Below are 16443 nucleotides of genomic sequence, written 5' to 3'. Positions count from 1 at the left end.
GCTCATGAGAGACTAAGTGCAAAGAGCAGGGTCACCCTAAGGTGGCAGGACAGCAAAGGGCAAGGAAAATGCTCACCAAGAACAGATCCCGGATGAAGAACTTAGCTCTTGTGACTTTGGGATCTTCTCCCGCATCTGGTGTCGCTGTAGAAAATGAAAGGGAATTTTATTTAAGTGACATGACACACAGATACAGCTGGATGGAGGCTGTGCACACAGAGCACGGAAGCACACGGGCCATGCAGCCAAAGACTGAAATGTGACCTTCGTCTCTCTCGTCCTCCCAGGTCATTTTGACTTCAACAGTGGTTTGTGTTTGGTGCCGGGTGAACAGCTTCTACTCAAGTCAGATGAAGCGTCTCACTGACTGGTGAGCCGGCCCCCAGTCGCCTGCACCTGGTGAACCGTCCTGCAGGGAGGGCTGCCAGCTCATCCTGAGACTTTTCCCAGGAAAAATGCTGACCACACAGGGTAAGGGGAGCGAGGGGCTGGTTCCCAGGAAAGGTCAGAGCAGGCCCGGCTGCTGCGGGGTGGGTGGCATGGGGGCTGGGGAGCTCCCAGACGGCGGCTGCTACCCGGGCCCAGGAAGCACCCTGCCAGGCTGGCTGAGGTTGGTGCAAAGACCGCGATAGGTTTCTTAGCTTCTAACTGAAGTTTCTGGGAAAGCCCCCTTCATCCTGCTTTATCCAGTTTGGGATTAAACCTTGAGGAGTGGGGTTATTTTGCCATAAGCAAATCCCTCCTTGGAGACTCTGGTGGCCCAGGAAACTCAAAACCCAAGAGCAGCCACTGGAAATGGGTCCTGACTCCTCCAGGTTTGCCAGACGGGACCTTCCCGGCTTCAGCACTGAAATTCCCACGTCCCAGGAGCCTCACAGCCTCCCGGGATGGCTGGTCACCCGATGAAGTCACCATGCTGTGACCAAAGTCATCGCTGGGGACAGAGGCCTCAACACGGTGGTCGGTGGCGGGCGGCTCGGGACAGAGGTCACTGCTGCCCTGTCCCTGCGGGCCTGGCCAGAGTGGCTCAGACAGCGACTTCCCTGTCAGTCACTGTGCGGGGTCAGCAGGCAGGTCCAGGCGGACCGACCGACACAGGGCCCTGGGAGGCAGAGCTTCCCCACAAACCCCGCATTCACGTCAAGCTGCCCTTCCTCCTCCTGCTCAGCGTGGACCAAGTTGAACTCTGAAAATTTTACAAATGGGACCCTAAGGACATTTTAATACTCTAGAAGCTAAGGGTGGGGCAGGAGTCAAGAAGATTGATCTAAATTAACTGTTTCCTAGATTCATCAGAACCGTAGGAATTACAGTTACAGGGCTATTGAAAGAACAATTCTTTCCCTTAATCGCAAGATACTTGTTTTGGAATCTTACCGTCTTCAGGAACAGTATAATTTGCATACTCTGGGAAATAGTCTTCAATTTTTGATTTCCCTGCCAAGACTTTTTCTGCCAGCATATCCTGTTTGTTCAAGAACAAGATGATGGAAATTGTCCGTAACCACCTGGAAAGGAGCAGGAAACACACAGGTGTGGGTCCACTGCCTGAGCAGGCACCTCTGTCGCAGGCGTTATCCATGGAGAGGACAACGTGCTGCCCTCCGGACGAGGTGCCGAGCTTGGGATTATTTGATGCCCCGGAACCTCAGCCCCCACTCCATCTGCACACAAGACTCCCTCATGAGGATAAACTCTCAGGAGGAGGATTCAGCTCCACAGGGCTGTACTGGCACCAAAGCCAAGGTTCACGTCAGGAATAAATATGCTCGGATTTGTGTGGTGTAATTTACTAGTAAAGGGTCAGAAAAGCAGGAGAAGTTAAAGCTCTCACAACAACAGAAACAGAATAGATGGTCACGCAGGGCATCTGCGGCTCTTGGGCGAGGAGCTGGGTGTTGAGGGTCTGGGTGGGGACCTGTCATTTTGCTGACAAGTCGAGGGAGGGGCTCAGGGGTCATCGAGTCATGAGCGGATGTTTTAAATGGGCACTTTCTGCATTTTAAAAACCAAACAAAACCAAATTTGAACCGTATATAACAGGCTTCCAAAACAGAGATCTGGATTTTCCTGACAAAGTCCCATCAGCTTCACACCCCCATCTTGAGTAAGTCTCTACAGTAAATGGACTGAAAGAGGCTTCTTATGGTTTTAGAAGATTTATCACAAGGAAGGACTGCATCGGAGAACAAAGATGAAAGCAAGCTGAGAGGCATTTTTAAACCCAGCGGGAGACCGAGTTTACTGTCTTGTCACCTGTTGTTCCAGATGCTCTCGAAAAGGTCCAGGGACTCCCGCAGGCGGTTGGTATTGTTATCTTCCCGGATCACCATGTTGTAGCTGCTGCAGGCGGCCACGTAGATGATGGCGGTGACGTCTGGGTGGGAGGAGTGGGGGAGGCACCTTGGTTATTTAGAGCAGTTACGGCCACCCATGTCCGGGGAGAGCTCCCTTGTGATCGCAGGATTGACCCGGGGCCCCCAAACTAGCAGAGACAGTGTGACCCCAGGACGCTTAACTTCTGTATTCACGGGACTCATGGTTAAGGCACTTGATAGGTGAGTGGATTGAAAGCTACTGAAACAGCAGCAGGAGGGAGTGTGGGTTTGTCCCCATTTTCTTGAGAGAGGGAGAAATCACCGTTGAAGCACTGGATCCATTTTCTTCTCTCGTCCCTCTGGCCTCCGACATCAAACATGCTGGGGGAGAACACGGGTTGGGGGGTGCCGTTAGCCAGGGGCGGGAGGACATCCGTCCTTTGCTCTCCCCCTCCACCTGGCCCGTGGCTCTGCTCCCCAGGTGACCTCGCAGACGGGCCCAGCGGGGCCTCCCCAGTCTGGCCCAGATGAGTGTCCACACCCTGGTATTTCTCTGAGCCTGGCCCTTAGCCCTGTGATCAGTGGCCACTTGGCTCTCTTTCCCCCTGGGCAGCCCGTTGCCTGCGTCCTCCTCCTCTGCACCTGCCTGAGGCCACCGGGCTCGAGTGCCTCCCTTCCCTGCACTGACACCTGCGCTTGCGGGCGCACACGCGGGTTTGCAGCACTGCAGGCCCGGGATCGCCCGATGTCCAGGCCGCTTCCCCGACCCCCGGCCTGGGGGCCCCGCGGGAGGGTCCTGCCCACATGCTTACTGGAAGTTGACTTTGTCCACTTGGAATCGTGTCTCGAAAATCCCTGACGTCAGAACTCTGCACCTGAGGAGGTCCTGGGGGCAGAGAAGAGAGAAGCAAACAAGTGACCCCTGTCCTCAGGAGGAGAGCCCGGGGCAGTCATAGGCTGCGAGTGTCCCAAACAGCAATTCCCTCCATCGGAAAAGAAACAGGACTTAAAAACTGAGACAAATGCTCTCGGTCTCACTCCCCAGAGAAAGTCACAGTTAATGTACTGGTTTGGTCTTGGAGACTTGATGGCTCTGCTTTTTTTTCCTTTAGGAGCTTCCTGTAATCACTCCTGAGTGTTCCCTACTGACACCGTGTCCCCAACAGCCCGCCAGTGTCTGGGGAGAGGCGCCCGTCCCACCAGCTGCCGCTCCGGGTCAGACTCACTCTCTCTCCTCTCACAGTTCTAGTCTCGAAGGTAAAAGATGATGTGTTCCCAAGGGGATGAGAAAGCCGTACAGTTTCACAAGGCTGACACCTCTGCTGGCCTGTCAGGTGTCAGGGTTTCTTTCCTGGTTACCAGATCCATTAGGATGTAAATCGGCCACCGCAGTGACTCTGGAAGTGGAGGGCGGTGGCCCCTCTGAGCCCGATGAGAAGTGTGAGGACAGACTCAAGGGGCAGGCTCAAGGCCAGGGTAACTGAGCTCCCAGGGTCGGCCTCGTAGAGGGATGGACTCCAGAGGACGACCAGGAGCTCAGACCTCGGGGGGTGGGGGGCGCAGGGAGCCTCCCGGAGGGGCACGGCTGGGCCCCGAGGGTACAGAGACCCTCCAGTGTCCCCCCGTTCGGGCCGTGGTCGCAGCCCAACCCCACCTACCTGGTCCGTGGGCGTGTAGTCCACCAGGCTGACGCTGTCAATTCTCTCCAGGAAGCTGAAAAGAAAGCCAGATGTGCTTGGGGCCGCTCTGGGGCCGCCTCTGGGCTGAGGGGCAGGTGTGCGGGGCCCGCATGAGCCCAGGGGGACGGGGCAGCCACGGGCCAGCAGGTTCCCGCGTTCTTCCTGGACACGTGTCTCCCTGGCAGGTCAGTGTCCTGAGGGTCCTGATCCGTCGTGGTGGGGGAGCGGGGGTCCAGGCCTCTGCCCTCCCTTGACAGGTTTTACATGTATTTGTCTTTCTGTTTATCGTCTGTCTCTCCCTCCAAATGTGGGACCCACAGGGCAGATCTGGCTTGTTGGCCAGGTTTCCCCAGCGCCTGTGGGGCAGCCCAGCCCCTGCATATTTGTGGGATGAAGTGAGCAGGGGGCTGTGAGGCCCAGCCTGTAACCGACACAGGAAGACACAGCGCTGGTTAACCAGTGAGCAAAGGACCACTTCCCGAGGGGTGGGGACAGCAGAGCGTGTGAGGAGCGGGCGGGGCTCTGAGTGCCCCGGGCTCTCCTGGTGGGGGGGTCCCTGTGGCTGAGGTGGGGCTCCGGCCCTGGGGAGAGTGGATGTGACCTGGATCAGGGGGACTCGGCTGGAGTCCCTGCCTGGACAGCTCGGGGTCCACTGTTCCGTATCTGGAGTAAAGTAATGGTGGGCCTTCCTCCCAGCCTGTGTGCCCGTGAGCTTCTGCACAGTGAGGGGGGAGCACCTCCCCACCTCCGCACAGCCCCCCTCCCCAGCCAGCACTGCAGGCCCTTGAGCTGCTCACAGGAGGAGGGGGGAGTGCAGAAGACCCTGGAGGAGCCACAGGAGGGGACCCCTGAGAGCTGAGTCTGGTTTGAAAACCACAGTGCCGTCTGGCCCAGTCCTTGCCGGCCTTGCATTTGGTGGAGTGGAGGGCACCTCAAAGTCCACCCTGACTGTCTAGCAGGAAAGGAAAGGGGCAAGAAGACTTGAGTCTGTGATGAAGTGGGAGGGGTGTCTGCCGAGGTGGGGAGGGGCTCTGGACTATAGCCCAGAAACCTGGGGGCTCCGGTGGGGAGATGAGCCGCCCCCCTTCCCCGTGTATGGATGTAATAATTTGAAGCAGAAGTGGTCTGTCCTCTCGGCAGGGACATCTAATATGAGAAGGTGATACAGACACTGATCATCTCCGATCGAAAGGGCTGGAAGGAACTGAAAATCAAACCAAATATGAAGCCTTCAGCTCTGGTTAGAGGGTAGGAGGCGCCCGATTTCAAACAGGATGCAGACAGGGTGGAGGGGGTGGGTGAATCTATTCAGATGGTAATAACGGGTATAAGTAGAAACAATGAAGTGTGGTTAACAAAAAAGACATCAGAAGTTGTTGAAAGATCAGAGACCGCCTTCCCAAGGACGCGGTGGGAGTACCTTCCTGACCACTTCCTGACCGCGACAAAGGAAAGATATACCATCTGTCCCCACCCCTGAGCCCAGGGTGGGTGTCCAGGGTTCCTTCCAGCTCTGGTACTTAACCACCTGAGACCTGACCGGCATCAGTGAACATTTCCCAGAGCATCTTCTGAATTGTTACTGATGGTGAATAGTCCTCTGAGTTCATGGATTTCAAGTTTGTGCAATGAAGTAAAATGTGAAAATTCCCCGGATGTGAATGTTTCCCCGGACATTTGAGAGCCTCTCTAAGGAGTAAAGACTAGCAGTTGATTTCTGCCAGACTTTTGACTTAATCTTTCATTCAATTGGTGTATTTCCCGCATGTTGTAGTAGGACTTCTTCAAAACGGGGCTCTTAAGATAATATATAGAGAGAGGAGTTTTAAAAGGATTTTCCAAATCATGCACAGAATTTTGTATGACTAAAATTTAAAAGGTTGTCTCCCTAAATACGCCACTGCCTGTTATGCCGAAAAATTAACAAGATCTAAGAATTCCACTTGTAGACCATTCACTCCCACTAGATAAAGAGTCGCAGGACAATAACAAAATACAATTATAGAAAGTCGCCCCCCGGACTTCCCCGGTGGTCCAGTGGTTAAGACTCCATGCTCCCAATGCAGGGGCCTGGGTTCGATCCCTGGTTGGGGAACTAGAGCCCACATGCCGCAACTAAGACCCGGTGCAGCCAAATAAATAAGTAAATAAATAAATATTAAAAAGAAATGTCACCCCCGCCCCCACCCTTATGGTCACTTTAAGAAAAGCAGTTAAAAAGCAATTTACTTTGATTTCTCTTCACTGTTTCCTGCTACAGCTGAGGATATTTGTGTTTACAGAAGTGTTTTTATTTTGGCCACTGGGATCCCCCTCTGCTCGACATTGGCACGAAACAGCAATTCGCTGTTCATTTCTCCTCTGTCTGCCACCCCAGTAACTCGAAACTGCAGGGTTCTTGTGGGCGGGGGGCGGGGGTTGAGGGGGGATGGTGAAAAGATGAAGCTATCCTGTTAAATGCCTTTGAACAACTGGATCTCAGGAAAAGCACCAACGACCTTTAATTAAAATGTACTTAAAATGATTTCTTCTATGAAAAATGCAGCAAGTCGGAGCTGTGTCAAGCCAAGTGTCAACTACAAATTGGCACTTTCCATTGGCACTTGCCATCTACCTCTACAAGGATTAACTCTTGTGCTGCTGCAGCTGCTGACTTTCAACACCCCCTGAAAGGAGTTCAGGTAGAGAGCTAAAATAAGGCACTCTGTGCTCTGGGAAAAACTGGCAGAACAGGTCTTCAGAGAGTTAGATGTTTTCAGAAGCCAATTTTATGAGCCCAATTCTTGTATCTGTTCATATCTAGAAAAGCACTAAAATCCTTCATGGTGACAACTGCTCCTCGTGACTAGCAGAAACCTTCTGCAAAATAGTATGTGCTCAGCTGCATGTATTCCCCCTTCACCAAAACCACATATATACTGACCTCCCCCCCCTGCCTCTTTGGAACAGTTTCTCAGAGCTATCTGGGATGCTGTCTCCCGGGCTGTAGTCCTCATTTTGCCCCAAATAAAACAACTCGCAACTCTCATGTTGTGCATTTTTTTAAATCGACACAAGTAAAACCCTTTTCTCAGTGTCTTACCGAAATTCACTTCATGACGCTTATTTACTTGATGTAAAGAATACTGGAGGAAAATGTTAGCAGTAGTGACAGAGCACCAGCCTGATCTAACATGCAGCAGGGCTGAGATCCAGGCCACGTCAGAGGTGGTCCTCGGACCAGAGCCCGGGCATCGGGATTGTGGCTGAGCCAGAGCCTGGGATGGATGAGTGACCCATGCGCCCTTGGATGTCTGAGAAGCATCATGCCTTTTCCTCCCCTGCTCTGGTCTGTCCTCTCCCGTCACCTGGATGGCATACCCGATGACTCACATGCTGTTCCCGCCCTCAGAGTGAAGTCCACCCTGAATCTGGCCTCCGAGCCCTTTGCAATGCGTCCCATCTCTTCTTTGTTCTTCTTGGTGTCAAACCCTCCACTCCAGTCAAATCCCCACATAGTTTTTGGCTTTTCAGACCTTTGTGTAATCCCCACTTTTTTTTCTTTGAAGCCTCAGATTGAACCCAACCTCTTCTAAGAAGCCAATTCTATGGAACAGAATTGAGAGCCCAGAAACAAACCCACACACATATGGACAACTGATTTATGACAAAGGAGCAAAGAACATACAGTGGAGAAAGGATGGTCTCTTCCATAACTGGTGTTGGGAAAGCTGGACAGCTACATGGAAAATAATCACACTGGACCACTACCTCACACCCTACATAAAAATCAAACTCAAAATGGATTAAAGACTTGAATGCAAGACCTGAAACCATAGAATTCCTAGAAGAAAACATAGGCAGTATTCTCCTTGACATTGGTCCTAGCGGTATCTTTCTAGATATGTCTCCTCAGGCAAGGGAAACAAAAGCAAAAATAAACAAATGGGACTGCATCAAGCTAAAAAGACTCTGCACAGCAAAGGAAACCAGCAACAAAACAAGAAGACAACCTACCAAATGGGAGAAGGTATTTGTAAATCATATATCTGATAAGGGGTTAATATCCACACTATATAAAGAACTCACATGACTCAATAACAAAAAAACAAACAACATGATTTAAAAATGGGCAGAAGTGCTGAAGAGACATTTTTCCAAAGAAGATGCACAGGTGGCCAACAGGCACATGAAAAGATGCTCACCACTGCTAATCATCAGAGAAATGCAAACAAAAACCACAATGACATATCACCTCACACCTGTTAGGATGGCTGTTATCAAAGGCAAGAAATAACAAGTGTTGGCGAGGATGTGGAGAAAAAGGAGCCCTTGTACACTGTTGATGGGAATGTAAATTGGTGCAGCCACTGTGGAAAACAGTATGGATACTCCTCAAAAAATTAAAAATAGAACAACCACTTATGAACCCGCAATTCCACTCCTGGGTATTTATCCAAAGAAAATAAAAACACTAATTCCAGAAAATATCTGCACCCCAGTGTTCATAGCAGCATTACTTACGATAGCCGAGATATGGAAACAACCTTAAGTGTCCATCAACAGATGAATGGATAAAGAAGATATGATATATATATATATATATATATATATATATACACACACACACACACAAAGGAATATTATTCAACCACAAAAAGGAAATCTTGCCATTTGTGACAACACAGATGGACCTTGAGGGTATTATGCTAAGTGAAGTAAGGCGGATGGTGAAAGAAAATACAGTATGATTTCACTCATGCGTGGACTATAAAAAAGCAATAAACAAAACCCCAAAATAAATGAACAAGCCAAACCAAATAAAAACAAACACGTAGATACAGAGAACAGAGTAGTGGTTACCAGAGGGGGAGAGGCAGGGGGAGGGGGAAATGGGTGAAGGGGATCGACTGTGAGGTGATGGCTGGAAACGAAATTTTTGGTGGCAAGCTTGCTGTAGTGTGTACAGAAGTAGAATGTTGTAAACATGAAACTTATGTGTCATAAGCCAGTGCTGCTTCAAAAAACAAAAAAAGAAAAGAAAAAAGAAACCAGTTTTAGGACACTATAATCCCATCCTCCTCCATGTAGTTTGTTTCATGATTTGATTAGCTCGGAACACACCTTACATCGTGATTTCCCCCCTTGTGTAAGTTGAGGTATAAAACACACGGTGCGTAAAGAGCACTGACATTACTCATCTTGATGACTCTGTTGCACCTGTGTACACTGGTGTATTTTCCTCTTTTTGCTTGTGCCTTATCTACCTAACTCCACTGAGGACTGTTTAAGGCAGAAGCATGTCTTTATTTCTAGAAAGAAGCCCCAGACAGCCAGCGTCTGACACACCTCAGTCTAAATCTTTTACTGTATTCAGTTCTCAACAAACACTGCTGAACTGTTTGTCCTGACACCGTTCAGGAGGGACGGAGGATGTACAAACCCTGAAGAGCAGGAGCAAATATCTCCATCTGGAGAAACACGATGGAGGAGGAGGACAGGGTGGTCCTGAGGGTACATCCGGGCTCTGCTGAGCCCCCCGCACCCACTGTGATGCTGTCACTGGGAGCTCTGGGCGTGGTCACGAGTGACAGCACCCAAGGGAGATCTGCATTCACACCTACTGAGCTGGGTATACCACCTGATGCCCAGGAACCATGACTGAGATGCACTGGTCCTGCCCCACATGGAACCTAGTGTCTGGTTGTAGGAAAACAAACCCCAGTACACCAGGCAGGCACCGTCTCATTCCAACCAGTTGATTAAAAGAAAAAAAAAAGAGATGGGGGCCTGCTCATCAGTTTGTTCAATGACCACAGGCTTGCAGCTTTTTGCCAACAGCACCCGAGGTCCTGAGCTTTGGATTTTGGCTACGGAAACGCCTCCAAGAGGGTGTCATGCCTGTTGCAGAGGAGGAAATCTAGAACATGAGGTGCCTCACTTCTGCTCAATGAGGTGAGGTTGTCTGGCTGACCCTGAGACCACGTTCAGTGAATAAGGTTGTCAGATGGGTGCTTACTTTAGGTGGCACCTTTCCAAATCGAAGACAGCAGGGTGGGCACACGGCACCCTCATCTGAAAGGCACACACACATTAAGGCTCCTTCAGGAAGAAGCAACTGTAGTAAGAAAGGTCTCCAATAGTGCAGTTATCATCTGAACTGAAATAAACTAAATAGTTCCTAAAGTAAACTTAAAAGTTTATTCTAAATCCATTTGGAAACTGTGAATTTGAAGGCAGAAAAATACAAAGGAGAAATAAGAGCAAAAATTATACTAGTAGTTGCATAGAAGATGAACCATTTCCTTGGTATGTTTGAGCTGGATCCTTTTGGAAATTCTCTCTTTAGCCTAGGCAAGTTTCAGTATGAGGAAGAACCTTGTTGCCATGAAGAAACTATTACAGTAAAGAAATAGCAACTTGGGCTTCTAGAAATATGCATGCAAACAGAAATTCAGGTGCTAAAGGTGAGTCTGGAAAAATACTATGCTTTCTGAACCAAATCAACCTCTGAGTTCTTTTTCCTTAAATAGCTTTGTAAACAGGATGTACACTCAGTATGCAATAACATGCAGTTTAAAGTGATTTATTTGACAAACTTCTGTGGTTCATATTCCAGCATTTCATCAACTGCAAAACTGAGGAAATAATTCATGGGCCTGGTATGCTTTTGAAAATATTTGTTTCATAAAAATGTACATTCATGTAGTTTGAAATGAACATATTTTAAGAAAGTTCAAGCATATATAAGCATTGTTTAATCTCACAAAATATATTAGTTTTGTTGGGAATTATCTGCACTATAAAAGGGTCCTCAATTTACCAAAGGATCAACACCAAGCTGTTATTTAAGTTGTAATGATGTTTTCAGTCTAAAGAGGGGTTAGGACTCATGCTGTGCTCACACACAGCTGCCTCTGGGCAACCTTGTGGATGAGAGGAGACACCAAAAGGGACTAGTTCTAGAAAGAGGATTTGGGGCAGACGACTGGCAGGTGTCCTTTACAGAAGACTTTGGAACAACATCCAGTCAGACATAATGACACTTATATACGAGGGTCAGTCCTTATCTGCACACAACTCTTCATTTTTTTTTTCCCCCTTAATACACACACATTCATACAGGAGGACATGTTGTAACAGTGAACACTTGGTTCTCAATCTTTCAAAAGGCTTGGAAGAGTCCCTTTAATTATTTTCTGAAATACTGGAATTCTCTCCAGTGAAGGGAAGAGGAAATTTAAAATATCCTTAAGTGTTTAACTTAGATTAATATGCTCGCCAAGGCAAAAGCAAGTTGCTGTTCTCCATGTTTTGCGGCTCTGAGAAAGTGGTAGCTACAGGCTCTGCTTTTTCACTTTTACTTTACACACCACCATTCCAGAAAGATGGAAGGCAGCACATCTGGGCTCTGGCCTGAGAGGGTCGAGCCTATCGTCTGACCCTGCATCTGTCCTTCCCAGACTTCCAGGCGGCTGCATGTATGTGTAAGGGATTTGCATGGCTAAGCCAAACACTCCAACTTGTATTTCCGAGGTTTTAAAAGAGCTGTTGCTTTTAAGACAAGATAATAAATGCAAATAATTAGAACCTAAAATGCAGTTCTAATTTTATTTCTATTTTTGATTAAAATCAAAACAAAACCTACACACACCCAGTCCCAGGGCTTTCTCAAACCAATCAACGGTTCTTTGGCAACGTCAGAGTAATGTGACTGTCATGCTAATTGCCATACTTTAAAAGAAGTCTAATTAAATAGGAAAATAACTAGAAACGTGAGAGAGAAGTTCACTTGGAAAAAACTGTGATACTAACGTTAAACCTTGTAAATCTTAAAACCATAAACGAACACTTTTCTCATGATAAATGCAAGTTACATGGCATTTTTTCCAGTTATAAAAAGACAACTACCATAAGAAAAATTTATAGGACGTAAACAGTAACTGAACATTATGCTGGAAAGTCGTAAAGTAATTTTAGTGTAAGTTATGAGAACAGATGACTAGTCACCTGTAGTCTGGATTTGATGACAATAAACAAAGGATACACAGAATAGCACTGCCCATAAAATAAATCTCTTAATGAGGTGTTGATAGCGCTGTAATCAACCTAAGTAATCACCTCCGTCAATTCTAGATATTACCGATTACACAAAATTAAAAAGAAAACCTTCAATTCTGGTAATTCGGGCAGAATACTGAATACACGGGAACTAGAGTTTTGACCAAATTTTTGAGAAAGATTCATATACGCCAAATTATCCAGATCTGTTAAAAGGCAGCTATAAAAATACACATGATCACAAGTTATACAGAACTTTCAAATCCATTTAAGAGTGGAGAAGGCCTGGGACGTCTTCGTGTATCTGGAGAGCACTGTAAAACCCAAAGGTAGAAGCATCTTGAGTAAGAGCAGTTCAGCATTCAGGCCGGTTCCGAGTTTCTAGCGTAGAGTATCCGTCTTCGAAGGTGGCTGCGGCCGGGACGCCTGAGAGCGGGTTCCGCGGTCACACTTGGTCTCGCAGGCGGGCCAGCCTCTGGGACAGTTCGTCCTGCTCGGCCGAGGCCACGCTCGTGCCCACGGAGCCGGTCTGGCCCTGCGGCAGCTCCATGTTGAGGTCGAGGCCGGCCTCGTCTGCCATTTCCTGCAGCAGCATATCCACCTGGCCCTGGGGAGTGGTCAGCGTCGTCGTACTGCTCATCGTGTCCTCCATCTGCTGCGTCTGCACGTCCAGCGTCTCGAACTGGTGCTCGAACTTGTCCATCAGGGCAGAGATCTTCTCGAGATTCATGGTCTTCAACGTCGCGTCCATCGACTTAACCACACCGGCCATCGACTTGGTCACCTTGCCCATCGTCACGGCCGTCTGGACCCTGGCGGCCACCGCGTCCACCCGAGCGCTCATCCTCAGGAAATTCACCGCCTGGTTCTTCTGGCGAATCGCGTTCTCGGCGTGAATCCTCGCAACTTCCATGTTGCCCTTCTGAATGGCCTTTTTAATCTTGGCCTTTTCGGCCTTTTCCTCCTTGTCGCATTTTTTGGCACTCCTTCCCAGTTCTTTGGCCGCGAACTTTAGGTTGAACAGGTGTTTCTCCATGTTGGACATGATCGTACGGCTCCCGGGGGTCGGCGGCCAGGGCTGAGGTGGACGCCGGAGGAGGTAGGAAAAAAAAGACCGCTCCCGGCCGCCGCTCCTTTGTTTTGGTCCCACTTCCCGTTTCTGCCGCACGCGGCGCAGACCGTGACGTCATCGCTCGGCGCCGGGAGCGGGGCCGGCGTGGCGCACGGCGTAGGGGGCGGGGCTCCCGGACCTGGAGCAGGCGGACCTGGGCGCAGGCGGCTAGATGTTGTAGCGTTGACCGCGGCTCCGCTGACCTGGGCGCTCGCCGTCTGCACCGAGTTCCCCCCACCCGCACCAGTTGTTAAAGTACTGAAGCATTAGTAAATTCACGGAAATGCGTGTCCACACACTTTCGTAGGCACGGACAGGATTGTCTGGAGCTGCACGTAAAAACTGTCCAAACTTGGTGGCCTGAGGTGTCCGGCCAGAGGCTGGAAACCAGGAAGCTGTCCTGAGGTTAGCAGACCACAGCCTTCTCCATCTGCTCTGGCAACTTCCACTTTCTCAGGGGAACGTGGACCGTTAATAATTAAAAGTACGAAACAGAAAAAGTTTTATCACTGACCTGCGCCTCGGTCTTTGAGGACAATCTGGTTGCAGCCTGTGACATCCTTTTACTGCAGTGGGTGAAAATACCTTCTGGTCCGCGGACCACCTCGTCTATGCTGTGGCTGAAGGTCAGCTTGTAGATGAGTTGCCAGCAACTCCAAACATACAAAAATCCTTGTGTGGTTTAATAATAAAAGACCCATCTTTTGCTGACATGATTCTGTTTGATAGTTTATAAATATCCAAGGAACTTCACTCACATTTCATTTTGACACGAAACTGTCATTTTAAATTATGCAGGCAGAGGATGCTGAAGTACTGGGACCCACACCCACTGGCATAGATCAAAACTGTCACTATGTATTATACCCTTTAGAAGTGCAGGCTTTCAGATGGCAGCAGACTGTGCTGTGGCTTTTTTCTTTTAGGAAGATTCCTCCCATACAGCAATAACAACATAGCAGGGCCCAACCTGCCCTAAGGAGCTAGGCTGAAAATGAACTCTGAGAGTAATTCTGTTTGAGATAGTTTTAATCCAAAGTCTCACCATCCCTTTGGGCCTCGTGTGATAGTTTGCCCGTGGTGCTGTTGAACATGCATTTTCCTAAAACCCAGCTCTGGTTATATCACTCTCTTGCTCCAAAACCTGAGCAGAAAGGCACGCGGCGAACACGGTCCCCACCCTCCCTTTTCTTTCCCTCCCCACCCAGTCAAGCCAGGCTGAGCTTGGAGGCTGAACACCATTTGTGTCACTTGGTCAGTGTGGATGAGGAGGGATGGTCCTCCGGACACTTTCCCCACTGCCTGGGCTTCTAGCCGTCGCATCTCTGCCTGTTGTGATCCTGCCCCTGCTCAAATCTGCTTCTCCAGGACCCCCGCTCCGTGCTGTCCCCTTAGCCCGCACAGCACACATGTCAGACTGCCTGGCACGGGGTCCGGGTACCTATTATATTACGAACTGCGTGGAGGCAGAGAACAGTCTTATTCCTTTTCCCCCCATGGAACCCAGCACATGCTCTGCACACAGCAGGCACTGAACCCAGTAAGGTTTTGCTGAGTTGAACTGTGGCTGAGAGGGGCTAGGACGTTACCCTCGTCAGCAGCTTAGCCAAGATTACTTTTTTCCCTAAAGCAGAACTCTTTCTTCACATGAGACATTTCCTAGAAACAGAATATAGAAGACCAATAAAGGGAAGAAATCTGTTTAAAGTGGGACTTAGAGGGCCCCACCCCCTCCACTGCTCACCCACTGTCCCCCCCCGAGCCCTTTCTTTTGAGTCCCTTGCAGTCAGCAAGCCAGTTCCTTGACCATTACCCATGGCCTGTTCCATTAGGTGACAGGGTTTGGAATATAAGCATGAGAAACCTTGACAGATTATGAGGATAATGACAACTAACATATTAAGTCCTGATGTGCTGGGTTGTTCTGGCCACTTTGCATGAATTGACCCATGTCATCCTCACAAACCCTAGGAGGTAGACGCTGTTAACACCTCCATCCTACAGGCCAGGGAACTGAAGCGCAGCACGCTAAGCCACTGGCTGGGGCCACAGCTGCTGAGTGTGAGGAATGGGATTCCAGGGCTGCAGTGGGACAAGTAAGAAACAATGGGGGATCCAGTAAATTAACATGGGATCCAGTGGAGTTATCATTTTTACTTAAAGGAAGAGGTTGATGCAGCAGGAGTTGTTTTGAGACAGCTGAGGACTGGATTGACCGCGAGGTTAACAGGAGCTAAGGAAGGCTGCTCAGAGAAGTTGACAGCCCCTGAGGCTATGCTTGCTCACCAAGGCGGGTCTCCTCTGGGTGCTGGACAGCCTGGACTCCAGACTCCAGCTGAGGACTCCAGAGGCCCGGGCAGACTGGATGCCGAGGGGAGGCTGACCTCGCCGTGGGCACTCCTTCCCAGGCCCGGCCCTCTGCTTTCTTCTCTGACACCCCAGCCACCCCACTGTGCTCAGTATGACCCAGGCTGAAGCTCTCATGGTCACTTTCCTAGAGCCAGCTTCCTTCTGAGCCCAATGTCCCAACGACCTGCTGACCCTGGAGAGCTGGGGGTGCAAGGCCGTTGGCAAGTCCTCCCACTGACTGCTCGGTCCTTCCCCCCAAACCTGCTCCTCCTGCTAAAGGGCACTTCCATGCACCCAGCTGTTCAGGTCAGATTCTTAGGAATCATCTGGAACCACCCCCTTTTGAAAGTTCACTGCTTGGCACCAGGTGCCAGTCACCCTCGGGGACACACCGAAGCTCAGTGTGTTCCTGCTGAACATATGACTGCAGGCGAAGGATGCGGCACTGGGCACATACCCCCTTGATGGCCATTTCCAGGAGTGCATGACATACACCACTGCATCTATTATATATATAATTTTCCTCTCTATTCATTTAGGAACACAGCTATAATGTGAGACTCCGAGACTCCTCAAACCTTGGGAAATCGCAAAGCCATTGTCCGTCAAATTATATTAACATGATGTCCAGGTTGAAAAACGAAAACAAGAAAGCATTAGAAGGAAACAGAAAAGTCGCCCCTGAGTGGACTGCCGCGATGTTCCACACAGGTGCAGCTGGGAAACGCCCAGTCAGTGGTCCTCACGGTGGCAGCACAGCCCGAGTCCCCCTGTCCTGATGGTCTAATCACACAGACACAGAGATTCTCCTGCTCTATGCTGAACACCTTACTGATCTGACGACAGGCTGAAAATGAAACCTCAACACTCTAGGCTCTAAAGACTTCCGGGATTTCCCTTGGTGCAGAGGAAAGCAATGCCTACAGCGCCCAGCCGTTCACAGAAG

General features: G+C 49.6%; 2 protein-coding genes across 3 annotated transcripts in view; both read right to left on the bottom strand.

The window, feature by feature from the left end:
• The window catches only part of GNAL (G protein subunit alpha L), a 90920-nt gene that overhangs the window by 1986 nt on the left and 72491 nt on the right, over nt 1-16443 (bottom strand). For both annotated transcript variants that reach the window (XM_061170356.1, XM_061170357.1), the window contains 6 exons: nt 3977-4031; nt 3131-3204; nt 2641-2699; nt 2257-2377; nt 1378-1508; nt 77-144 (listed from right to left, as the gene is read on the bottom strand). In XM_061170356.1, the coding sequence (XP_061026339.1) occupies nt 77-144; nt 1378-1508; nt 2257-2377; nt 2641-2699; nt 3131-3204; nt 3977-4031 (508 nt within the window). The remainder of the gene's footprint in view (nt 1-76; nt 145-1377; nt 1509-2256; nt 2378-2640; nt 2700-3130; nt 3205-3976; nt 4032-16443) is intronic.
• CHMP1B (charged multivesicular body protein 1B) lies at nt 11574-13216 on the bottom strand. The gene has a single exon (XM_061169409.1). It carries the CDS (start codon nt 13080-13082, stop codon nt 12483-12485), a length of 600 nt encoding a protein of 199 aa, XP_061025392.1. The 5' UTR covers nt 13083-13216; the 3' UTR covers nt 11574-12482.

The sequence above is a fragment of the Eubalaena glacialis genome, chromosome 15 (genome assembly GCF_028564815.1).
Source record: "Eubalaena glacialis isolate mEubGla1 chromosome 15, mEubGla1.1.hap2.+ XY, whole genome shotgun sequence".
In the NCBI taxonomy this organism is placed as follows: Eukaryota; Metazoa; Chordata; class Mammalia; order Artiodactyla; family Balaenidae; genus Eubalaena; species Eubalaena glacialis.
Note: the sequence above shows the minus strand (reverse complement) of the source record. Positions and strands in the feature narration are given on the sequence as shown.